The sequence below is a fragment of the Haplochromis burtoni genome, unplaced genomic scaffold (genome assembly GCF_018398535.1).
Source record: "Haplochromis burtoni strain Fernald_Lab_line unplaced genomic scaffold, NCSU_Asbu1 Contig_276, whole genome shotgun sequence".
Classification (NCBI taxonomy): Eukaryota; Metazoa; Chordata; class Actinopteri; order Cichliformes; family Cichlidae; genus Haplochromis; species Haplochromis burtoni.
Window position 1 is genome coordinate 454,901 of NW_024582637.1, and position 25,631 is coordinate 480,531.

The 25,631-nt window shown below is 42.2% G+C and overlaps 2 protein-coding genes across 2 annotated transcripts; one reads left to right on the plus strand and one right to left on the minus strand.

The window, feature by feature from the left end:
- The first annotated feature begins 2,187 nt into the window (after nt 1–2,187).
- On the plus strand, nt 2,188–8,410 carry p2rx2 (purinergic receptor P2X, ligand-gated ion channel, 2). The gene is made up of 12 exons (XM_005940171.3): nt 2,188–2,953; nt 3,484–3,619; nt 3,703–3,774; nt 3,856–3,931; nt 4,018–4,114; nt 5,264–5,344; nt 5,415–5,568; nt 6,131–6,261; nt 6,385–6,475; nt 6,823–6,888; nt 6,984–7,061; nt 7,590–8,410. The coding sequence occupies exons 1-12, from the start codon at nt 2,787–2,789 to the stop codon at nt 7,686–7,688; spliced, it is 1,248 nt and encodes a 415-aa protein (XP_005940233.1). The 5' UTR covers nt 2,188–2,786; the 3' UTR covers nt 7,689–8,410.
- A 486-nt stretch (nt 8,411–8,896) lies between these two features.
- pole (polymerase (DNA directed), epsilon) lies at nt 8,897–24,484 on the minus strand. Its single transcript, XM_014339370.2, has 48 exons — nt 24,226–24,484; nt 23,973–24,108; nt 23,805–23,885; nt 23,668–23,712; nt 23,498–23,590; nt 22,510–22,664; nt 22,274–22,418; nt 22,090–22,170; nt 21,879–21,986; nt 21,682–21,792; nt 21,509–21,594; nt 21,069–21,188; nt 20,653–20,785; nt 20,439–20,552; nt 20,111–20,323; nt 19,905–20,012; nt 19,679–19,807; nt 19,494–19,596; nt 19,259–19,405; nt 19,005–19,150; nt 18,745–18,893; nt 18,506–18,598; nt 18,071–18,373; nt 17,796–17,991; nt 17,422–17,636; nt 16,904–17,006; nt 16,722–16,802; nt 16,490–16,612; nt 16,205–16,414; nt 15,856–16,068; nt 15,619–15,762; nt 15,383–15,523; nt 15,143–15,296; nt 14,836–14,942; nt 14,526–14,702; nt 14,200–14,423; nt 13,771–13,991; nt 13,488–13,692; nt 13,218–13,391; nt 12,834–12,959; nt 11,603–11,735; nt 11,189–11,390; nt 10,978–11,109; nt 10,663–10,856; nt 10,374–10,574; nt 10,160–10,285; nt 9,865–9,954; nt 8,897–9,781 (listed from the first exon to the last, which is right to left on the minus strand). Exons 1-48 carry the CDS (start codon nt 24,288–24,290, stop codon nt 9,659–9,661), a joined length of 6,879 nt encoding a protein of 2,292 aa, XP_014194856.1. The 5' UTR covers nt 24,291–24,484; the 3' UTR covers nt 8,897–9,658.
- Between the last annotated feature and the right edge of the window lie 1,147 nt (nt 24,485–25,631).

The following is a 25,631-nucleotide window of genomic DNA, read 5'->3' on the forward strand; positions in this document are numbered from 1 at the left end:
GGAACACTGAGACCAAGGACACACAGGCATGATCTGATTGTACGACGCGACACTGAGCATGGGAAAACACAGGGCTTATATACACAGGGTAGTAACGGGGGAATCGGCAACAGGAGGGAGACACAGCTGGGAGAGATCAGGGCTAACGAGACGGGGGAGCTAAGCTGCACACACTAACATAAGACAAAGACTTTCACAATAAAACAGGAAACATGAATTACTAAACAAGCATGCAGACTTTACACTGAGAGACAGACAGAATGACACATGGAATCTGAACTAAACTAAACGTGAGATATAACTGAGAACAAATCCTTAAGCACGGATAAACAGAAACAAGGAACTAATAATAATCATCATCATCACTACGAGAAGAAAACAATCCATGAAGCAGAAATAAACCAAAACATAATAAACTCAAAATACTGGGTCCAACGGACCCAGAACCGTGACAGAACAAAGGGAAGCGGCGGCGGCCTAGAGGGAAGCGAGCCGGCGTCAGGAACAGGCTGAGAGCTCGTGCACACCGCACACCTCTGCCTAGCATCCTGCTCGCCAACGTCCAGTCACTGGAGAACAAGCTTGACGACCTCAGGGCCAGGATAAAGTTCCAGAGAGACATTCGGGACTGCAATCTCCTCTGCTTCACCGAGACATGGCTGAACCCAGCGGTGCCGGACCACGCCATCCAGCCGGCCGAGTTCTTCTCGGTTCACCGCATGGACAGGACACGGGACTCGGGGAAGTCAAGGGGAGGCGGCGTGTGTTTAATGGTGAACAACAACTGGTGCAACAGTGCGAACGTTGTTCCTCTCACACGCTCCTGCACACCAAATCTGGAACTACTGTCCATCATGTGTCGTCCTTTTTATCTACCTCGGGAATTTACATCGGTCATTGTAAGTGCCGTTTATATTCCACCACAAGCGGACACGGTCACCGCCTTATGCGAGCTGCATGAGGCACTCACACAGCACCAGACACAACACCGGGACGCTGCGCTTATTGTGACGGGGGACTTTAATAGCGCCAACCTCAAACGCGCAGCGCCGAACTTTTATCAACACATCACCTGCCCCACCAGGGGTGAAAGGACACTGGACCACTGCTACACTACGGTCAAGGACGGCTACAAGGCACAATCCCGCCCCCCGTTTGGCAAATCTGATCACGCCGCCATCTTCCTCATGCCAAAATACAAACAAAGGCTGAAACAGGAAGTTCCGGTTCAGAGGAAGGTCGCGCGCTGGACGGACCAATCGGTGGCCGCGTTACAGGACGCACTCGATGACGCAGACTGGGGCATCATTCCTGGGATCTGCTCAAGCCACTCGCCCAGTTTGGGAGTCACTGTCTTGAGTGTTCTGATTACCACTGGGACCACTGTTGCCTTCACCCTCCACATCTTCTCGAGCTCTTCTCTCAGCCCATGGTATTTCTTAAGCTTCTTCTTTCTGATGATGCTATTCTAGCTACATCTATCACTATGGCCGTCTTCCTCTTTTTGTTCACCACTACTTTCAGACCATAAATGACACAGATATATCTGTATATACCAGCTTCCTGGTTATGGCATTCCATGCATGCGCTACCTGCTACCATCTTGCACCCTGGTGTTATGTGTTGGATTGTCTCAGGGACATCTTTGCACAGCTTGCACTTGGGGTCTTGGCTGGTGTGGTACACCATGGCTTCTATGGATCTTGTACTTGCAGCTTGTTCCTGCGCTGCCATGATTTGTGCCTCTGTGCTGTCTTTCAGTACAGCTTTATCCAGCCATTGGTTGGATTTCTTGATAACAGACACTTCTTCTATCTGCCGGTGGTACATACTGTACGGGGGCCTGTCCTTCCATGATGGTTCCCCTTCTTGCTCTTCTTCTTTCTCATGTTTCTGATGCCTGAAGTATTTGCTAAGCACATGGTCATTTGTTGGCATCTTCCTGATGTACAGGGTTAGCTGTAGTTCAGAAGCTAGAGTACCTACTAATTGGATTCTTGGTTGTTTGATCCCTGGCTGCTCCAGACTGCATACCAAATATTCTTGTGCAAGATATTAACACCTTGTTGCTCTCCAATGCTTCCATCCAAGTGTGAATGTTAGATAGAAAACACTTAAGTATAGAAAAAGGGCTTGTATTAATGGGTGTGCATGGGTCAATGAGGGATGCTGTATAAAGCACTCCGAATGCTCTGATTGAGTAGTAAAAGTACTCGTACAGTTCTAGGCATTCCAGGATCCACGTGTGAGTCATTGAGTCAGAGGCTTTCTTGAGACTTTCTAGCTTCTTTAGTCAGTATCTGTGTATCATGTCAAGGCCTGGTGCTGTCCAAATCTACTTCTTTGGCATCCCTTTTTTCATCACACCTTTCTGCAGGTTTGACAGTTGACCATAAACATCCAGACCAACACACAGGGGTCAAAGCCAGTCATTTCAATTTAAAATTGACAATTTAAAAACTGTTTATGTGCAAAGTAAGCCATTATTTAAAAAAAAAAAAAGAAAGATAAAAAACTAATAACAAGAAAATGAAAGTTAAAAGAGTCTTGTACAGGGAGAAGCTGATCCAGGCATAAAGCTGATTTATCAGAATAGAGTGGCATAAAAAAAACGAAGCCTGCCTTCAACCACATCAGGACCCCACCCCCTACTCTCTCGTTCACTCGCTGGTGTCAGGGATGCTTGAGAGAAATGCAGGCTGGAGCGGAGAAAAAGACACAATGACAGATATTTAAAGCTAAATATACAGATTCAATCGTAAGACTTCACAAGAACATCTGAGGATATGACGGAAACGTGCCATAAAATCATCATGGGGCTACATAACTTCCTGAAGGAGTATATTCATGGCTTTTGGGACTATGAGACCCCCAAGGTGATGGTGGTTAAGAACAGAACTCTTGGCGTGATTTACAGGGGTGTTCAGTTTCTTGTGATCACTTATTTCATATGGTAAGCTTCATGTTTGTACTTTTGCATGTCTAATGACCAGGTGTGTGGACAATATATGAAATTCAAAGGTTTATTTTGTCTTTTCTACATTTTTTCTGTTAGATCTGTTGGTCTAAATGTGTTTTCTTTTAAATTTAATAACAGTAAAATTAAAAGCATTTTTTAATGAATAATATTCATGCAGATAAAATAAATGCACTACGGCTTTAAATTTGAACTCATGTAGTGCAATTTTGTGGGGAGGAAATGCATCTCATTTGCAATTAACAGCATAAAATTCAACAATCCAACTGAGTGTGGCTCATCCCCTCTCTATATTATCAGAGATTTAAATGCTATCCAAGGAGAACAGATGTAAAGTGTTTCAGATTTGAAATAAACTAAATGCCCTGAATTAAAGTACATCATCACCTTTTCTTGGCTTCAGCAAAGAGGGCTGAGCAGATCCAGTGTAACATGACACCTCCAATAAAAACTGACATCATGGTAGAAAATGTGATATTACCGCTGTCTCTTCTATCATCCTGAAGGTATGTCTTTATAAGTCAGAAAGCATACCAAGAGAGCGAAACCCGTCCAGAGAGCTCTATTTATACTCTCATGAAAGGCTCAGCAATTCATGGAGATGAGATCCTGGACACTGTGGAGTATGCCCAACCCTCAGAGGTGATTTCTTCATTAAACTTGTGCTGCATAGCTCATGCTTGAGTTAACCACTTTAAGTCTTTTTTTCCCCCCTTTTTGTTTAGGGTGGCGATGTGATTAGCACAATACTGAGACGAGAATTCACGTTCAATCAGAGACAAGGCACCTGTGCTGAGGTGAGAGGTCAACTAAAATCTACTGAGTAACAATGACACCTTTTCCCTCCCATCACTGAGATGTTTCTTTATTCACTTTAGCATTTTAATGTTGCCAATGCCAACTGCACCACCGATTCTGACTGCGTTGAAGGGGAAGTCAACTTCAGTGGCCACGGTAATGTTTTCACTTCTCATCTAATTTTTCTTCATGCCTTTTTTGGTTTGCATTTGCCACCCTTTGTTTCAAACACTTTCCTACAGGCAGAAGGACGGGCAGATGTGTTCAGTACTACAACCACACCTTTAAAACCTGTGAGATACAAAGCTGGTGTCCGATTGAGGAATACGCTGTAGTACGGTAAGATGGGTGCTACAGAATCATCAGCATCATGTCAGGTATATATGCATTGCTCTAAAAATCCATATAAGTTCTAAACAGACTCAAACTGAGCCTAAATATCCAAAAACATGGGAAACTAACATGAAATAAAATACGAATTGGTGCAGCGATTTATTAAAACATGTGCAAACATACATGGAAATGAAGGCAAAAACAAAATGGTACAGTCCTAACAAGCTTGAAAGTCAATATTTACTGAACACACTCAGCCAAGCTTTCTTGTAATTTCTTTTAGTAGTCTTCAGGAATTGAGAGGCCGGTGAAGAATATGTAGGATGAGTTGTGTGATAGGAGTGACAGATGTTTTTAAAGTGGAGGTGGGATTACATCAGGGATTGGCTCTGAGCCCTTTCTTGTTTGCAGTGGTGGACAGGCCGACAGATAGGGTCAGGCACGAGTCTCTGTGGACTGTAATGTTCACAGAAGGCATTGTGATCTGCGCTCAGAGTAGGCAGCAGGTGGAAAAGAGCCTGAAGAGGTGGAGGTATGCTCTGGAGACAAAAGATATTAAAGTCAGTGGAAGCAAACAGAATGCGTGTGTAAATGAGGGAAACAGATGTTACAGTGAAGCTGCAAGGAGGAGAGGGTAGTGAAGTAAGATGAGTTTAAAAACCTGTTTAAAAACATTTAAATCCACAGTGCACAAGAGAGGCGAAGAGGAGAGTGCAGGCAGGGTGGAGGGTGTCAGAGGTGATTTGTGACTATGATAGCAGCAAGAGTGAAAAGTAAAATTTACAAGAGATTTGGCTTGATGCATGATTTTGACAAAAAGACAGGTGGCAAAGCAGAAAAATTAGTAAAGCATTAAATATTAAGTCATCATTAAATACAGCTTGGAAAAAAAACTAGTCATCAAGACACATCCACATGAGTAAAACACAATAAAGTTCACATATTTTGGGCTTTTTGGAAGAACCAAGAACCTTCTCTATGTGAGAAAACAGATCGACTGTGCTTCCTTGGAGACAAGATATTATCAGTTGCTTGGTCACTACTTTGACCAAATGATGACCAAACCAGTCAAACAAATTGTGTAACCTGAACCAGATGCAAGAACCACTTCAAGGTCACTTTAAGGAAATGTTAAATATTTGCTGTCTTCAACAGAGAACCACCATTAGAGGAGGCCATCAATTTCACAGTGTTCATCAGGAACTCTATCCACTTCCCCAAATTTAAAGTGCTGAGGTAGGGTCACATAGAAGTTAATACTTCTGGACATTTAAGCTGCAGATACTGATGTTCTTGTTTTTGGCAGGGGAAACATTAAGGATGCCCGAAACAAGCGAGACATTAAGAGATACCTGAATAAGTGTCACTATGATGAGGAGCGTGACCCCTACTGTCCCATCTTCCGCTTGGGATACATCGCAGCACAAGCGAGGGAGAATTTTAGTGAGCTCTGCAACACCGTGAGTATGATGCCTGCACTGCATAGTGTTCACAATATTTCATTTGTGGAGAGTGTTTCTCATTTAAAAATGTGTGGATCAACATCAACCCCCAGTCAGCAATCTAAAATTAGAACAAATCTTAGAATTACAATAGAAATTAGAATAAATTTATGTCTCTATAAATAAAATTCATATAGACATAAAATAGACATATAAAACTTAGACAGAAAGGCCATTCTTGCGATTTGTCCCAAATCAGCTATTGTAACACTTCAGTAAATATGAAACTTATTTTATAGTTTTGCAGATTCTTACGTGGTAATATCATTATGGTTTGTGCCGTCTCTATCCAAATTTCTCATTAGTTAATTCTAATCTGATTGGTGTCTTGGTGTTTGAATTTTCCCAAGATTAATTTTAGGATTTGCCCAGAAAGTACTCAGGCACGTATTTCATTTGTGTTACTGATAAAGTTTGAATACTTTATATTCTTCTCCTGGTCTATTGCTGTTTACATGATGTCTTAAGAATGGCACCCACGAGGGTTAAAAATGACTACTGTCATGCTGTCTGAGTTCAGGGAGGAGTGATCGGTGTTTTCATCAACTGGAAGTGTAACTTGGATCTGGATCCCTCACACTGTAAACCCACATACTCGTTCCGTCGCCTTGACCTCCGAAAGGATCTGCCCGACGCTGGTTATTATTACAGGTTAGCACCGGCGTCCAATGCTGACTTTTATACTTTATTTTTAAAACAGTCTTTAAAACGCTCTTCTGCTGTGCTCACCTGTTTTTTTTTTCTTGTTGTAATAACTTATGTGTAATTCCACAGGTTTGCCAAATATTACAGTAAGGATGGGGAAGAAACTCGGACACTAATCAAGGCCTTTGGTATCCGTCTAGACATCATAGTTCATGGACATGTGAGTAGATTCTACTTTAGACCTGCTTATTGTTGTATCTATCAAAATATATTTTTTTATGTTATGTTTTTTTTTGTTTATTAGGAATTAACTCTTTAGTATTACAAACATTTTCAATTTTCTACGATTTTTTCCCCCAATATTTCAATTCAATTTGTGCCAAATCACAACAACAGTCACCTCAACGTGCTGTAAGCTAAAGACTCTACAATAATACAGGGAACACCGCAACAATCAGAGGACCCCCTATAAACAAGTGCTTCAGTCTACTGAGTGTGGGAACAAAGAAAAAAATCTATCTATCTAGATGTACAACTCCATAACAACTGTGTGTCATTTTTGTGCAGGCTGGTAAATTTAGTCCTATTCCAACCATCATCAGCACAGTGACTGCTATGACTTCTGTTGGGATTGTGAGTATTGACTAATTTGTTTTTATCCTGAGACATTAAAGCGGCACCGTTCAATTAGTGTAACTGTTATTCTGCTTCATCTCCCCTCTCCGTAGTGCACAATAATCTGCGACTGGATCATGCTGACATTTATCGACAAGAATGAAGTCTACAGTGAGAGAAAGTTTGATGAAGTGAGTAAAAAAAAGAGAGCGTTATTCATTAAACGCAACTCAGTTTCATTTGTTTTTGTGAATCTGCTTCTATATCCAGTAGAAGACTTTTATAAATAGAATGAAATCGTCCATCCAGAGAAGAAATCTAGTTTGTCTCCAGGTCTTGTGGAGAATGCTGTCAATTATTAGCTCATCAGCCTGAAGGACTGATGAGCTGAGGTCATGGGGAGGCGTCTGTTGTCTATCTTTTCACAATTCACAAGAATCGCTGCTCCTACAATATTGTTCAAGATTTAATCAAGCATAGACTTAATGGTCAGCTAATGGGTCTTCACTTTAACTGTGGTCAAAGTCAGGGCTACGTTTGTCATTTTGTGGACAATAACCATGAGACTCTAACACACGTTGTGAAGCTCACTGGCTTCATTACTTTGCTCCAGGCACAAATCATACAACTGTATAGCTGTGTTTTGGTGACTGTTTTCTTATTTTTAGGGACTATTTTGTGAGATATGTTTGTCTAATAACATCTTCTGCCTTTCACAGGTGATCAAGGAGCCCACAAATCCCATACCCACAGAGCTCAGCTACATCAACAGCTTCGGCTCAAACCATTCTGACCTGTCAGACGGCGTACCACTGTGACCAAAGTCCTCGCTGGCCAAGTGCATGGACTCCCCACCACCAACTGTGGCAAACAGCAACTGCATCTCAGGTGTCAGTGACAGCTCACTTTGACACTGTGCTGATGTTAGTGGGGATAAAAACGGGCAAAAGAAAGAGATCCCTGTGGAAATCTTTGCATAAGACAGTTAGTTCTCTTTAACTTGACACGACCTCAGAATATATTAACAGCATATAGAGAATGTGTTTATTTTGAAAACAGGAAACCATTTCAGTACACTGTCATGAGAAAAAGACTGGCCGCACTTTATAACAACGCCACACTAGGAAACATTAGTAAGTGCTTAATTCATCATTTGTATGTCATTACTTCTCCTTAGTATGCCGTTTATAAATACAGATGTTTATCCATCATGCACAGCTATCACTGCTACCACATCACTGCTAGTAATAATCATAGTCATAATAATATATCAGTATTTATAAAGGCCATACTAAGGAAGAGTAATGCTATATAAATGATGAATTTGGGCACTTGCTAATACCTTAATAATGTTTGATAGTATGGCATTATTCTAAAGTGCTACCAAAAAATAAAAACCATACAGCATATGTCGATGTATTGTAGACATTCAATCCAACAATAAATAACCTTTAACTTGGTTCAAGCATAAAGACTGGTGGGACTTTTTCAAAAGGAAAAACAAAATCATGAAATTGTGACAAAGATAAAACTGAAGCATCTGAAGGCTCTGATTCATTTCCTTCTTTCAGTCTGATGTGCTCAGCACACAGGAGGAAACTACCAGGAGAAACACAAGGAGGGCAATGAACAGTAATCGAATAATGCAGACATTTCCCATAAAATGGTTCCTGTAACAAGATTGTGGGGAAGTGTGAATCCATCTGGTTGCCAAGGAGCAATACAGATGTCAGTGGTTTAAAACAACAAAAAACCCACAAAAATTTAAGACTCAAGTTGAATGATCAATATCTGCTATGAAGGTTGGCAGAAAGTCACTTCATTTTGGAAACTGTACTCGCACCATATAAAAAAAATTGTGAAGATTCACAGCATACAGCTTAAATAGCTTTTTGTAATTTGTCTGACAAACCATACTAAATGTAACATTTGCTGAGATCCTGATGCAAATAAGTCATGTAAGAGCACAAAACTGCTCTCATCATTTCATTTTATCAACATACATGCAGAGCATGTCTATGAGAACCTCAAAGAAGTGAATCTGATTGTACAGCAGTTAAGTCTGAAATGTGATTACTTGTCTGGGAGACGCCCACCAGGAAGTAACGTGAGTCATCTGTGAAACAGTGAACTTAAAGTGAAGGGGATGTGTGGATTAAGGCAATTCTAAAGCAGACATACATAACGTTCACTACCAGATACATATTTCCCATATGGGATAACGACAAAAAAAAAAAACAATTTCCAACCAGCCAGAAATTCATCTTTTTCAGTCTGCAAGGTTCAAATTTGCTCAATAAAAAAAGGAAGTTAGATTTGTCAAAGTCTTCTTCACTGTCGCCAAACCAAAGAAACAATGAAAGATTACGCAACATGCAATGAGGCAACATTAGTCACTTTTCACAGCAGAAGAAATTAGAGTGGATGCAGGTCATGTAATTGAAGCTGTGCGCAATTTACAGCAGACACATTAGCAGCTGAGGGAGGGAGGAGAAAACTGAGACAGCGTAACGACAGAGTAGATGTAATTTAGGAAAAATACAGAACTGCAGCAATCACAAGCAGACCAAGACACATGAAAAACACATTTATTACCAGTGAAAATCTTCATACACATGCATAACTACTACAATCTAAACATATTTACAGGGGAATCATCTTGGTTACACAATCACACAGCAAGAAGCAGAGACCGATGCTGCTGAAGTTTGCTAAAACTCAAAAATGAATTTCAGCACTCTGTTTCCTGATTTGAATGGAGTGAAGGAAGTGTCAGTGAAGCTCATATTCAGTGAACACCCTGGTTGATCTGAGGGCTCATAACGAGCAGCCAGCCTATGGTCTCCTCCAGGAAGCTCATGTTGTAGTGGGATGCTATGTTCCTAAACACCATGATCTGCTCAGAGAAGCTCTGTAAACAGACCAAAAACAGCAGTGTCAATAATATGCGTTCAACGCTGAACAGAATGGTGCCGTGTGCTTCAAAGTACGAACCTTGGCTGGGAAGGTGAGGTCAAAGTCTCCAGCACATTTGCAGTAGAGGGTCATGTTGGTTTCCTTCACTCCCTTACATTTGCTACACACCTGAAATTGAACAAAACCTGTGAGGCACCTTCTGGAAAATGGGCTGTCAAAAAGCATGCAAGTTAGATTTTACTGCCAGGAAAACTTTGCTTTTTTAAGAAAAACAAACAAACAAACAACCAGAAGTAGTGAGTGCATTTTTTTTATCATTTCATTGCTTAAATTTTGCCAGGTGTTTTGATATACTGAGCATTATTTTACCCACCAGATCCTGCAGCGTATAGCTCATCAGTTTCTTCTGCAGAGCTTCTACCAGAGCCATCTCAATAGACTCGGTGTCATACTGCGCCTGACAGTTGGAGCAGAACCACTGAGGCAAAACTGAACCATCCTGAGGAAAAGATAACAAGTTTATCTCATTTAGATTTCTGACTTTCACAGGTTCGAAATGTGATTATCAGGAGTTATTGTACTCTTACCTGTGCCACTGACGGGTCCTTGCAGAGGTCAAGGTCCCGACAGAAATTGCAGTGGTGACAGATAACCTCTGGCAGGATGTAGGAGTTACACGGGTCACGGAACTGGGCTTCCTCTGAAAACTCTCCAACATCCACAAGACGTAGGAGGTCTCTCTTCAGCTTGTTCACCTGATTTACAATGTTGGCGTCTAGTGAAAGAACCTAAACAAGGGAGGGATGGGGAAATATAAATAACCGCTGCAGAAAAAAAAAAAAAAAAAAGGAGCAGATTTCTTTTCTTTTTTTTAACCTGGCAGACATATTTGATAAACTCCAGTGCTGGGTTGTTGAGTGGAAGGTGTGACCCAGGCAGGATGGGGAACATCTCTGAGGTGTGGGTAACATTCCTGGTACCAGTGACCTTCTTCTGGATTTTCTGAGTGATGGTGAAAATGTTCTGTGTCAGCTCGCTGGACACGTACTCCTGGGAGAAGGAGATCATTCCTGTGGAAGAGAATTTTTAAAGCCGTAAACATTAAACACTCGGCTGAGCGTAATCTGCAGTCCCAGAGAAATACAACAGAAGTCTTTAGCACATACAACAGCTTCCTGATCAGCTTCTTACCAGGAAGTGCACTCAGATCCCCAATTGCCTGCTGGGAAGCCTGGCTGTTGCCACGTCTCTTTACTGGCGTTGCTCCTGGGCCGTTACGTCTCAGCTCCTCTTTCATACTGTGATAGACCGCTGCAATGTACGCTGGCAAGGTAAAGGTGTTTTGAGAGTTAGTAACTTGGAAAGCAAAGAAAAAAATGTTGGGAGATTTTCCTTCTTTTACCTGAGACGATCATGAGGAAGTACTTCTGACAGGAGGCGGTTTGAGGAAGATACTGCATGATATTCCAGTTACTCTCAATCAAATCCTCTACTTCATCCGTTTCTCCATCTCCGTCCTCCTCCTCAGCATTTTCTTCATCTTCATCCTCACTGCCATCCTCATCCCCCTCCTCTTGTCTGGTTTTCTTCTGTTGGGCTCCTTCCTTCAAAAAAACAAAAACAAAACAACAACATTGGAGATGGATTCAGTTCAGGGCCTAATCGCAAAAAGAGTCGCCTCAAGGTGCTTTAGTTTGTAAGATAAAGACCCCCAAACCCCCAGCAATCAGACATCCCTGTATGAGCAAGCACTTGGCGACAGTGGGAAGAAAAAGCTCGCTTTTAACAGGAAGAAACCTCCAGCATCTGGCAGTACCTCTCCATACATGACGCTGGAGGGCAGTTTGCCCTTCACGCCACCATAGTTGGCAGGGTCCATCCACAGCAGGAACTCCCAGCACCGCGAGAAGGAGATGGACAAAGAGTGGAAAATTTCTTTGGAATGGATGCTAGAAGAGAAACGGTTAGAAATGTGAGATGTTGTGGTTACACGTAAAAGACTGGAAACAGGAAATTAGACTTTCAAAAGTTGTAAACAATAAAAGTCAAACATTTAAAAGGTATTGGTGCTTATTTTAGTCACATACTTTCAGAAAACCAGGGAAAAAACCACAACAATATTTCAAGAACCAAAATCCCAGGAGGTATGCATCTCTGAGTAGCAATATTGATTTTATATTCATATTTTGTCATAAAGTCAATATTTAAATATCACATCCATTCATTTAATGGGCAGTTCTCCCATTTTGGGTTTAATTTACAGAAATCACTTCAGCTGATGGAAACCACAACAATCCCTGCCGTCTCGCTCTTCTAATGGATTATTTTTGTTTTTCTGATTTTAGTGTTCTGGCTCTTGCTTTGCATCATGCATCATTTTACTAATATACTATTGTTAATATGTCAAAATAGCCAACAGCTGTGAACACATGCATGCATTTTTACATCTGATTGGATCTGATTTTCTCCAGTAGTTTACTAAAGGAGACGTGCAAAATCACTTTAGTTTGTGATCCAATCAGAGGGAATGAATTTTATTGATAAATGATGTTAACAGCCTACAAAAATGGAACCGATCAATTTTATTATCAGTTTTCTATCAGCTAAAAATCAAACAAACTTAGCGGCAGATTAAGATCAAATGTAACATAATTACATTTTCTGCATCATCAAGAAAATACATTCGATTTCCAGTGATGTGATGCACTAATGTTACAGCTAGAGTTTATTCTGCGAGGTTGCAAATAAAGACATAATTCTTACCTGTTGCCATTAAATGTTCTAATTAAGTGTATTGACACTTGGACTATTTTCACTTACATCTTGTCTATACAGTTAAAGTACTGTTTTAACTTTAGAATATTTAATTTAAATTTAACATGGCACTTTTAGGGCCTCAATTGTATATATTGTTTTATAAACAAAATTTGTGTATTGAAACAAAATAATTTCTCACTGGGATTCATTCTGATTTCGAAAATAAAAACATGTGAAAACTAAAACTCTGGTCATCCCAGATCAGACTGGAGAATTTAAAAAACACTGACCTGTTGGTGATATACTCAACATAGCCAATGGCATCATCAATCCTGCGTTTTTTAGTACACAGAATGATCCTGTTAAAGTTTCCGTACACCACAGTCGAGCCGAGACGTTTGAACTCTGCAACCAACCTAAGGCCAGAATGCGAGAATGAGGTCTGGATAAATGGAAGCTGACAGCATTATTATGAATCAGAGTTCACATCGTCAAATTTTCTAATAAAGTTTTACGTTTAAAATGTAAAAAACAAAAACACAAACAACACCAACAGCAACAACCTAAAAATACCAGGGCTTCCTCTTAGTGGTGAAGTCCTACTGATGTAGAGTTTACCATTATTTCAAAAGAAAGCTTTCAGATTTTTGAAGTATAAAGGATTTGGCACTCACTGCAGAAACACTTTCTTCATCATGTTATGCAGGGTGCGGTGCAGGGCGGGGTCATACAGCAGCGAGCTGGGGGAGCGCAGCCAGCGGTAGAAATGCATCACCTGGTTGTCTGCATACACATTGTGGTACTGTGTGATCTCCCTGACCCATCCCACCACCATGCTCTTTAAGATCCTGCTCAGAGAACCCAGAAAAATTAATCAATGAAAATTGTGGTTTGAGCAAAACACAAAACACAAAACCTGCGCTCAAACACAGAAGTTTACACACCTGAAGGTGTTGGAGCAGAGAGCTGTCTCATCGTAGCTAGCCAGAGCGCTTGCTCCCTGGTTTCCTGACATCATGTCCTCCAAAGATGCCTGCTGGATCACATCAAAACTGACGCCCAGGCTGGCTCCGCCCTCCATGTCGTTGACATGCTGAGACTGGAGGATGGTGTTCACCGCCAGGCTCTGCAGGTCCAACTCCACACATGCTGCACGAAAGATGATGATTAAGACAGACTTCAAAAATCCCTCTAGTGATTTCCTTTTTCTTCCTTTTTTTTTTGTACCTGTTGAATAACATCCCTGAGCATTGATCTCCACAGAGCCTCTGTCATCATTTTCCATCACCAGACGGCTGTCATCAGCCTCTTTTCCTCCCAGGTCAGGCCTGGATGTGGGTGAAAGCCATAGCAGGTGGTTGTGCTTCCGTAGATGTCTTGCCAAAAACAAGTCTGAGCCAAAGATGGACACATCCTGTGGCAAGTTCCCCACAGGTAAGTGGTAATATCTGAAAGTAAAAGAACAATTCAAAAGTGCTTGAAAATGTTTTACAACAATTCCTGCTGCCTGGATAAATCTTTTATTAGAGGCTACAACCACAAAGTTAGCATGTAAGACGTTTATAGTGTCCTCTTACAAAAAAAAAAAAATCTTCCTCTCCATCTGGAACAACCTTATGTGTGAAGCGAAACTCAGCAGAAACATGCAGATCATACCTGGCCATGTCAAAAGCCTGTGACAGACAGCTGTCCAGGTTGAGGTAGTGGCGGATCATGCGCCGGGCACCGAGCCGTTGCCAGTCCAACACATTATAGCTGATCTCATCAACCACATGAACTGGAACGACCGGGAACTCCTCGAGCACCGGCATCCCGGCCGTCAATCGACGCAACTCCCAGTTTGACTGCACTGCGATGAGGGTGGGCCCACGGCGCTCCTCCTGTCAACAGCAACAAACACAGCAGGCATTTGCAAATTTAGTCGCATGAAACTTAAAGATTAAAAAGTAATAAAAATGTTAAATATAACCAGATTATTTTACCTTGTAGTTTAGGAGTATTCGTTGGAGTGCACGTGAGATCGCCTTCATGTCATTTTCAGCCCGCACCTCAAAGTTGTGTTTCTCCGGAGGCAGAAGCTCCTCCGTCGTTTTCTCCAGGAGGGCCGTGCGTTCAGCTGTGTAGAGGTTACTCAAGTTGGGCATCTGGTTGCTTCGAACCTAAAAAACGCAAGCCAACAACTGAGCTTTATTCTCAATGCAATTAAATGTCATGATGGTACTGAGAGGAAAACAGACTTCTTCTCTGGTACTAAAACAAAGAGGAAACTCAAAGAAAGCCCATTATTCTTACCGTGTCCAGGACGAAGATGCTAGCTTTGCGCTGAGAGGGGATGAAGAGGCCAAACAGAGCCTTGTGGCCTTGGCTGTGATGATACAAATACATGTGGCGAACACTCCCTGAGAAGCAAACATAGTAGTTGCAGATCAAAATTCACAAGTAGTTGCAGTGAAACGGTTTTCTTTTTCACTAAAGGGAAAAGTCATAATTTAGGTCAACCTAAATATTCAAAAAAAGTAAATATTAAATTGGGACATTTATGACCATCAAAAGTCTGCTGTCAAAACTTTTAAATCTAAAGTGTCTGAATGACTCTTACCAGGTTCCAGGTAGCTAAACTGGGCCAGCGACCTCATCTCCAGATGTTCCAGATCAAACGTGTCGGCCTCCCTTCCGGCCATATCTCTCACAACATGTTTGTTGACCATGCACACGCATCCTAGCTGCACCAAAGCTCGAAACAGCAAAGGAACCTGAAACAAACGACTCGCTGCGTTCTGTTTCCAGTACTATACAGTTATAACACGGACACTATGCAGTGTAAAAAAATTACACTGACCTGTGTTTCATAGACTCCTTCGATGTCAGGTGCAGAGAGGTCTGCGTTGATCTCATTGATGTGCTCTTGGTACATGTCCTCTGGCACAGAGTACTCATAGAGGTAGTAAACCATGTTGGAGCGAGGCAGCATGCGGTTCACCTGTAGTCACACAGCTCTGATAGTTATTTTGGGTAACTTCTTCTATAGTCACAGTGATGTCATTGCATTATTTTATGTATTTTTTTGTAGCGTGCCTTTTTGTACGTCGCTCCCTCCTCCTGTTTTGGGACTTTTTGATTGACGTAGAAGACACGCGGGATGTTGAGTTTCATGCAGTGGAGGTCATTTCCAATCACAGCCCAAAGCTTATACAGACCAGGGTGACTAGTTTCTGCAATCTGAGAAAAAAAAGAAGTAGTAAAAATAGAGAAGATCAATATCTTTACATTATTAAATTATTTGTGGATGATAACAGGATCGCTCTGCACTACCTGGACAATTTGCCACGGCATATCGAGGATGCTGCGAGCTGTTCTGCGGAGGAAGCTCCCCAGGCCTGTAATGGGACCACCTCTGATCACTCCACCGCCCACTGGTTGAGCCTCCCCATCCAGCAGCCTCCTCCTCTTTTTCCTCTCCTTTCTCTGCTTCAGCTGTAGCTCCCACTTTTTCTTATGGTAGCGCAGCCAAACTTGACGTTCCTCCTGCACACAGAAAAAGTTGTTTGAACCTTTTAACATTCACCACTGGAACGTCTTGGATTCCAAATGCACTACAAGTGCATTTGGAATTGCATGAAAATGTCTCAAGCTTAATATACTGAAACCTCTGCTTTCTTACCCGTGTTTTTCCCGTGGGAGGGGGCGGTCCCAGGATCTCTCGCCAGGACTGCGTAAGCTCTAAATCCTGAGACTCCACCTGGCTGTCGTCTCCGTGTGACGCCCGCTTCCGCTTAGTGCTGATAAGGATAGCTGGCTGCAGGGGTTTGGGTGGCATCCCAAAATCCTCTATGTCAGCAGCAGGGCCTGCCTCAAGAGGCTGATGGGCAATCTGAGAGAGAGGAAGACATTTAGAGTGCAACAATAAGGCTTAGTGGTTGACACTTTACTGTGAGGTTAACCTTACCTGTCTCTTGCCCTCGCTGGTAAACAGCTCACTAATTTTCTTCTGCTTGTATATGTCATTTTTCTCCAGGAGTTTCTTGTGTAGCCAGTCAGGATGCCTCACTCTGGGAACAGGATTCTTCACCTTATGGAAATAAAAAGTGGAAGGTGCCATTATTATTTTCTTAATCAATTAAATTAATTATTTAGTTTCAAGTTTTCTGTTTATTTATTTATTTTTTTAAACATTTTACCTGTTGCAGAGCAGCAGGAATGGTGATGATTTTCTGGATTGCACTACCCAACCTCTCTATGTAATAGCTCCAATCAAGGATCTGGGGAAAAAAAAAGAAAGAACCAAAAAACCATATGACATGAAAGTACTTGAACATTTTTGTCTTCGTTATTCGCGTTTAATTTTACCCTTAAAACTCACAGAGCGGATGTCCATGTCATGCAAGCTGGGCATCTTCAACCACTTGCGAAGGAAATGTTTCTTGACGCTCGGCTCGGCCTGAAAGATGGCTAGAGGAATGGCCCTGATGCACAGAAGAAAAAATGAGCCGATGGCTTTAACTTCTGATCATATTAGAGATCGCTAGTTTCCTAAAGATATTCAAAAATGGGAAAGCGAGCTCAAGAAAAGTCTTTGGTGCTGTGTAACACCAGGAAACCTATCGAATCAGTAGCCTAGTTTTTAAATATGGTATTGCTGCAATAGTCTGATGTGACAGATTTTGAAGTTTGAAGTCTCAATATTAGCATTGTGGACGTTATCATCTTTTCATTTTTGTTTTGGTTTTTTTAAACCAGACCTGACAACCGAGGCACCGCACACTCACACAGTAGCAACTTACCAATTATAGTGTAGCTACAGCCTAAAGGTTTCCCTGCTTTACCATCTAACATATTCAGTACGGTACGATAAGTTTACTTTCGCGGCAACTGTCGAACCTTTCTGTGACGGGGGAACCCTCAGGTTTTCGGGAGATGACATAGCGACAGCTCAGACCGGCATCTTTCACCATTTGATCCCCCAGGAACTCTGCCAGCCTCTTAGCTGTGCTGATGGACGTGGACTTCTGCTCACCGTAATCTTCGAGCTTTCTAGACATTGACCGATTCTCTGAAATCAGGTCAAAAAGCTCTGCGTCTGGCATGTTGGCAGCCTGCATCACACATGAAATGATCCAGTGAGTTTTTTTGTTATGCATTTTCTATAAAAATTATTCTAATAAACGATTGCTGAACAATACAATTCAGAAATATGACAAAAACACCTTGATACAGGAGACCCTAGTTATCAGAACCTGATCAGAGATATGCACCTTGCTGTAAAGTACATCCAGCCAGTAGTCGGCCACTTTGGCCACTGAAGCGTAGACCTCCTCTAGAGTAGTTCCTTTGAGGAAAGCCTCGAACACAGACGACTGAAAAATCTTGATGAGCTGGAGCTCTCCTCTTCTCTTCACTTCAAAACCTTTCAGCTCGGCTAAAGAACCATCCTCATTAAACACAGCGTACCTAAAAAGAAAGGAGACTCCCTTTGTTAATTACACCCTGTAAGAAGGCCACAAATCATTTCACAAAATGATCACCTTACCTCTTTTTCAGCTTCTTGCCCTCCTCTTTGGAGGCTGGCAGGATCATTGCCAGATACGGTCCGTCCACCTCAAAGAAGATGCTGTTCTCTGCCCTGATGTTGTAAGTGACGGACGCGGGGTCGACCAGCTCGTGGTACTGATCGTTGGTAAATCCCTCTTTTACCATGATGTTCAACATGGCACCCGGGTAGGAGATAGTCACCTTGGTCTTCTTCTCATTACTGGTCTTCACCACAAAGTTCTCCGGGAAGGTATTGGGGAGGACACACCAGATACCATCAGTGTCCAACTCAAGAGGCCTCCTGTGTCACAGAGAAGGAGATTTATTGCAGCATTTTTATAGTTGAATAAACTGACCCGCAGCATAAAATATATACTGTAAAGTGCGTGAGCTCAATTAAAGCCAACATGCTGGCAAGAATTATGCAACTCACCCTATTTGCTCAATGAGCTCTCTGGCCTGAGTAATAATATTGGCTCCAGTGAAACACACAATGCCGGCCATCTCCATAGAGTACCATCGGGCCCTGATGGAAACATAAAAAAAACAAACAAACAAAAAAAACACAGAGAGCATCAAGTCAACAGCACTCAGTACTGACTGCAGCGAAAAGCTCAGGTAACAGCGCAAGTGGATCTGTGATGATTGATGAAAACCGCGGCCGGCTCCTACCCCTTCCTCATGACGTAGCCGTAGAAAGAGTTGAGGATGCACTTGTGAGCGAGCTGAAGGGATTCGTACAGGATCTCCATGTTTTTGCAGCGCTTCACCTCAGCGGCGTCTCCACTGTCCTGAGCTGATGAAAGTTTCTTCTTCCACACCTAAAGCAAAGGTAGCACCGAAAAGAAAACCTTTACCGCACGTAACTATAAAAAAAAAAAAATACATAAATGAGACAGATCAGGTATAATTTGATCAAATAGCTACAATACCTTGTGAAGTCCTTTGAATTCATAACGGCGATCTCTGAAAGCTCTTACAGTATCCACATAGAAGGAGTTCTCCCTCTGACAGATGGTGGTAACTCGCTCCTCCAGCTTGGTGACGTGTGTCTTTTTATAGGCCTTCTTACAATAGTCTGATTTAAAAAAAAATAAAGTCAGGACTAACTTTAGCCCTGATAACCCACTATTTTCATTACTTATAGTCAAAGTCTACTATAAGGAGCCAAAAAGAAAAGAGGAACCTGCAAGACGTTTCTTCTCATGCTTGGCCTGCTCCTCCCTGTTGAGCGTGTGGAAAGCCCGAGGTGGACCGTTGGGGAACAGTGGCGGGAACTTCTCAGACTCAAGTTGCTGCTGGATGCGGTGAAACTCACTGCGGCTGGCGGGCACTGCAGAGAGAGACAGCGAGAGACAAAGGTTTCGTTTTCCCCCCCAAATCGCTTAAAAGCAGAGTACAAATATCCAAAGATAACTTACTGATTTCGCCTCTCCATTGCCAGGTCATCCTCCTCTGACACGTGGCACCAGGCTTGTTGAAGTCACAGGCAGCGCACGTGGCCTCATCAACCATAGCAGATGGCTACAAAATTAAAAGATAAAGACTAAATTTAATGCTTTTCTAGATGTGATTGTGAGCATTTTTTGATTAATAAAGTAATAACCTGAAGGCGGTTGGTGAGAATAATATTGGGGTACATCGCCCCAACGTCCAGATGGTAGATGAGGGGACATTCAATCCTGTTTGGAACCTCCTTGAGGGACGTCAGCTTTTTCTTAATTTCGTCACAAACCTGAGAAAATACCGGCGTTAATTCTGAATTTCAAGCTCAGAAAAAAACTTGAGTAACTTATTAAAAAAGACAGAGGCAACTCCCCTCCTCCACAAACCTCGGTAAAGTTAGTGACTTGCTCCAGAGGGATTTTCTCCTCTTCCTCGATGGCATGACGCATCGTTCTCTCAACTCTTTGCAGCAGGAAGTCAAATGCAGCCGGGTTCTGTTGCAACATCAAAAATGAGAGCGACGTTTAAAAAACAAAACAAAAACAAACAAGTGCTGATGCAGAGTGAGCTCTGAGAAGTGAGCAGACTGTACCATTTTGAAACGGCACGGGATGTCACTCCGAAACACTCCAGACTCCAGCGCCTCCACGTGACCGCCCACGTAAGTCTCGGAGTCCAGGACGTGGCCGTCGTCTGTCAGTTTGTTGAAGATCTGCTCCTGCTTGTTGGGGAAGATGATGTTGGCGTGGAAGGCCTGCACCATAAGTAAAGCTTCACACAGCGTCCCCGAACCTTTACGCAGCACCTGAAACAGGTGAACAACGCAAGAAAAGAGAGACTGGTAATTAGTAAAATGCACTTTAAAAAAAAAGAAGAAGAGAACTCTACTTAATCTTTTGCAAAGCACGCCATAGACGAACCTCATCGGGCTCCATGGGGATGATGGTACACAGAGCGAAGATGAAGGGGTGGACATATTTCATGTACAGGTAATATGTGGCCACGGCATCTGACACAGAGTAGGTTGCTAGAGTCTGACAGGAAGAAAGAGAAAAGACAGTAAGTGGAAAGTTAACATCCCGTTAAAAATGATTCCGGTTTTTATTTTATAAAGACGGGAGTTTAGTTCTGCACCTGCGGCTCCTCGGTTGCCATGCGGCACATTTCTTCTGGGTCGAGCTCCACGGGGTCATAACCCAGTTTGGCCTTCGCTGCTGCCTTCAGATTGTGGCTTCCCACCGGCAAGTAGCTGTCTCTCTTTACCCACCTGATACAGGATAAGGAGGTTTGAAGTTGGATATATGAAAAACCAACATTACATATAACATTTACTTTGATTATATGTGTTAAAATGTGGTTAAACATGAGATTTTAAATCTTTATAAAATGCTTTCTATGTGTTGACAACAGACATTACACAAGAATCATCGTATCCAAGTTATAAAGCTACAGACAGAAAGAGATGCATGCAAATGTTACCAAAAACATAACCTCCTTGGTGGAGGTAAAGTGTATGCTTATCATTTTAAGAGTGTAAAACTTTTGCACACCTTAAACAATCCATGTGGATGGCCTGACTGGCCTTGTACTCTCCCTGGTTATCTTTCTGGAAACCGATCTCCCTGTGCATGCTCAGTCCATGGAGGGCAGCCCGAACCTCAATGAAAGGCCTAGAGAGAAACAGTATGAGGAGAGGTGGAGGATCAAGAAAAGTAATCAGCATAACAAACAGAATAAGAATATTGAATACCTAATATAATCAGCTTTTTAACAGTTTAAATAATTCACTATTAACAGCTTCATCATTATGTCGTAGCTGCCTATTGTCACAAAGAACTGGTGCTTGGGCCACTTTTGCTCGAGCTGAAGTGAAACCAAGGACTTAAAAATAATAAAAAGTGTTCATTGCAGCCACTGCCTGTAATGTATTCTACCCACTTCACCTTTAAAGTAAGTAACTGGCTTTTACAGAAACAGAAAATAGGCTTACCAATCAAAGAAGTCTCCATTGTAGGTCACAAAGATATTTGGCTTTGTTTCTTGAACGTGATCAAACCACCTCTGAATGAGAGCTGCCTGCAACCGTTACAGCGTGTTATTAAACTGACAGAAACACACAGCAGCCTATTATTCACCAATGCTTTATTGTTAGTGGCTACATACCTCATTGTCCTCATTAAAAACAGTGAACGGCCCTTCATACTCAGGTTTGGGGGTAAACTCAAAATCCTCAATGTTCTCAGAGACGATCTCTCGGTTTGTGATCAGAAACCCCTACGTGAAAACACAAGGACTGTTAGATGATACTACAAACAGGAACGTAACAATAACTTGAAAAATCAAACGCAAATGAACCTTACCTGTCCATCTATCATGTAGGAGATCATCATAATTTGATCCGTCTCTGCGTCTGGGAATTTCAGCGGAAGCTTGGTGGTCTCGATGTCAAACGCCAAAACGACAGGGTCCTGCAGGGAAACAACGTTTCACAGAAAAGCCCCGACATAAATCAAAACTTCAGTATAACTCCGAACGAATGATGGAAGGCTTAAAACAACAAAATCCTGATACCGGTCGCTCCACAAGATCGTCTCTCCGTACAATCTCTGGCGGGTAAGCGCTGCCTCTGTATCGAACATTGTACCAGTGAGCCTGAAAAATAAAGACAGTTAAGATAAGAAGAGCACGCACAGGTGCACAGGTGTCGAGGAACACCTCACTGGAAAACACTGGAACCAGATATAGTTGATCTTACCACGTGGATCTTCAGGTCAATGGACACACGCACATGGTAAGGCACGTCATACTCTCTCATGTCCACTATGTTGTCTAACTGATCTGAAATACTCTTTGACATCCCGTCTTCATCCACTGAGGTCACGTTGCCACCTGATAGCGCACTAAGAGGACAAAAAGGTGTCCAGGGGTTATTATAAAGCTGGAAACGTTCAAGCGGAACATCAAAGGAATCTAACGAAGGTTTGGTGATACCTTGACAACATTGAGGTGTAGGCATCGTTGGACTGCTCCCTCTCTCTGTTTTTACGTACCGCCGGGGCAATCTCACGCTTGACCTTCACGAGGTCGTCCACGGTGTTGAACGCCAGCTTGATGTAGTTTCTCTTCAGTCCGACAAGGTGGTTTGGCTGGAGACACCAGATCAGCAGAATCAGCATGTGAGTGGCTGCACAAAGTCAACACTAGCAGCCAATACGGTAGTATACTGCAACCTGTTCACGATACCTTCAAAAACACTGATACTAAGGACACTAAATACTAAGGACAAGAGTGCCACAGTGGTAAAGGGGATATATATTTTAGATTTTTCTTAAATGCGTACACTCACTTGGCCACTTTCTTAGGTACAGGTAATCAACTGCTCACTGTAACACATCAGCCAATCACACGGGAACATCTTAATGCATAAAAACAAGCAGACGTGGTCAAGACGGCCCGCTCAAGTTTAAACTGAGCATCAGAATGTGGAGGAAAGATGATTTAACAGACTCTGAATGTGGCATGCCTGACGGGCTGGTCTGAGTATTTCACAAACTGCTGATCTGCTGAGTTTTTCCTTCACAAACATCTCTAGAGTTTACACAGAATAGTCCAAAAAAAAGGGAAAATATCCAGTACGTGGCAGTACACCTCGTTGATGCCACATTTGGATGGTTCAGTCAGAATCTGACATAAGCAAAATGAAAGCATGGATCCATCCGGCCTTCCAACCCAGTACTAGTGAGGCATATCTAATGAAGTGTCTGGTGAGCATACATAAACAGATTAGATTTTTAAATGAGTGAAAATGTGTTGTGGTGGTGCTCTTGTCAAAAATCATCCATTAATTATCCGCCAACTATTCCTTCATTAATTCTGTGTAAATAAATATAGAAAATATTTATTTATCTACATTTATTTGACTTATTTATTTACTCACTATTTATTTATTAGATAACTTAAAGTCAGTTGAAACTCTCACCAGGTCCAGGTCCTCTTTTGGGAGAATTTCGAGCTTTGCCACCTTTCCTTGGAACTTCTTAGATAAATATGAGATGACTTCTCTCTCGCAGTTCTGGACATACACATTTTGTTATTTTTTACTTTTTTTTAAAAAATGTTCACTTGGCATAATCACAGTCACTAACTTACTTTTTTCGTCGCAATGTAAAAGTATGGCTTGAAGGGCAGAGACACCTACAGCACAGACAGAACACATGAGAGAAAATGTAAAATGCAGGACATTTAATAAGCTGCGTTACAGCGCTCTGCTTTCCCCCCAAACACACCTTGAACCTGCTTCCATCCTCCTGTATAAAATAATAGTCCACCGCGCTGATCATCCTCTTGTCTTCATCCAGGATCTCTGCCTACAAATGCAGAGCATCAAAAATAAATGTTAAGTGTTTATTTTGCAGCAGACAGAAAGGAAAAACTGTCGCACTGCGAGGACTCACGGGGTGCATGTTGATCAGCCAGCCCGTTTTCTCTCCCGGCTCCTTCATCCTGTCGAATCCGAAGCGAGCGTCCATCTCGTCGGTGAACTGACTGCGCTCCAGCCGCTTGAGGGCCGATAAGGAGGATCCATCATCCCTGGTTCAAACGCACACAACAGTGACACTAAATTCTGACAGTCCTCGGTCATCCATTAATATTCTGAATAAGAAAGTGTTATGAAGCGTTTGATCTGTTAGAGCTGCTGGGACTTACTGGTTTTCCGGATCCCCACTGGGTCCTCGGTCCGCTTTGTAGCGTCCACTGTTCTGCAGAACCATCTTCTATCGCGATGTTCCGGGTACAAAACACTAAAATAAAACAGCTAAACGTGTGCGTGAAGCCGCATTTGAAGACACGCCGCTTTAATAGAAAGTTTTGTCTGCTGGATTTGTCTGCGCCTGTCACAGACTCGCCTGCTGTTTTCCTATTTTGGCGCGTTCGTGCAGTTGCCGCGAGAGGACGGAGCTGAGAACCGGAAGTACAAAGATCGTTAATGAGAGATGAGCCCCTCACGGTGGTGTTGAGACGTATCTAATTAGGTTGAATGTCATGTTCATTGTAACGTTGGTGCTCATAGATCTGCCTTTAAAAAACAAAACAACAACAAAATAAAAACAATACGTTAGAAAGCAAAGTGTTTACGTGATTTAGTGTAATTGAGTTACACTAAATCACTTTTAAGTGATTTAATAATTTTAAGTTACATTATGCAATATGGAACTGCTTAAAAAGTAAAAGTTTTTTTGGGTGATTTGCAACAAATGTAAGTTACTACTGCTTGCTGGTAAAATCCAGCCTTCCCTGTGCGAAAGGATCTCAATCAGATTTGAGTCTGGACTTTGGCACGTGTAACAAGTGTCACCTGGCAGTTTGTTGCTCTCTGCCAGGTGATTGGCTGAAGAGCTGTGAAAAGGTAGTGGGTGTGTGGGGTGAAGTCAGCGCTCTTCTGTGGAAAAAACCAGAGGCAATTAATTCACTCAGGTGCGAGTGGGTATACTGTCGGTAAGAGACTTTTGCCATTTTTGTTTGGATCGTTTGCTATTGCATGTGCCTATTTTTAATGTGTCATTGGACTTTTTTAGTGTGACCACGAATTTTAATAGAAGAATTGATCAAGCCCTAGATCGACTGCGCGCAGGGAAACTGATCAATATTGTAGGTATATTGAGTGTTTGTTTTAGCTTCATGATTTTGAATGGTTTCATAAAATTGATATTTTATTGGGTAATATTTTAATTGATAATGTTGTTTGTTTTTCAGCTGTGCTGTCTCTGCTGTCCTTTTTTCGTTCTTTTGATTGATTTGTAATTTTGTTTTGGTTAGTCCGTCCAGCCGTAAAGGCGGTTATTGATTGAGAGTAAGTTGTGTAAGGGCGGACTAACCTCCCTTTTTTTTTTTTTGTTTAATTGTTTGTGCCACTTCCCTTTTTCTCCCAGATCGCAGGCCATGCATAGCACTGATTCCCAGCTGCGCTGACACCCGAATTGTTTGCAGTGTGTGCCACGATTGAAGTGTCGGTAAGCGGGGTGTGACGGGTTGCAGTGTTGTTATTTTCGCACAGTTTGTGTGGTAAGTCTCATGTGCAGCTGGGATATAAGCAGGATGTGTTGTAAGTCCTG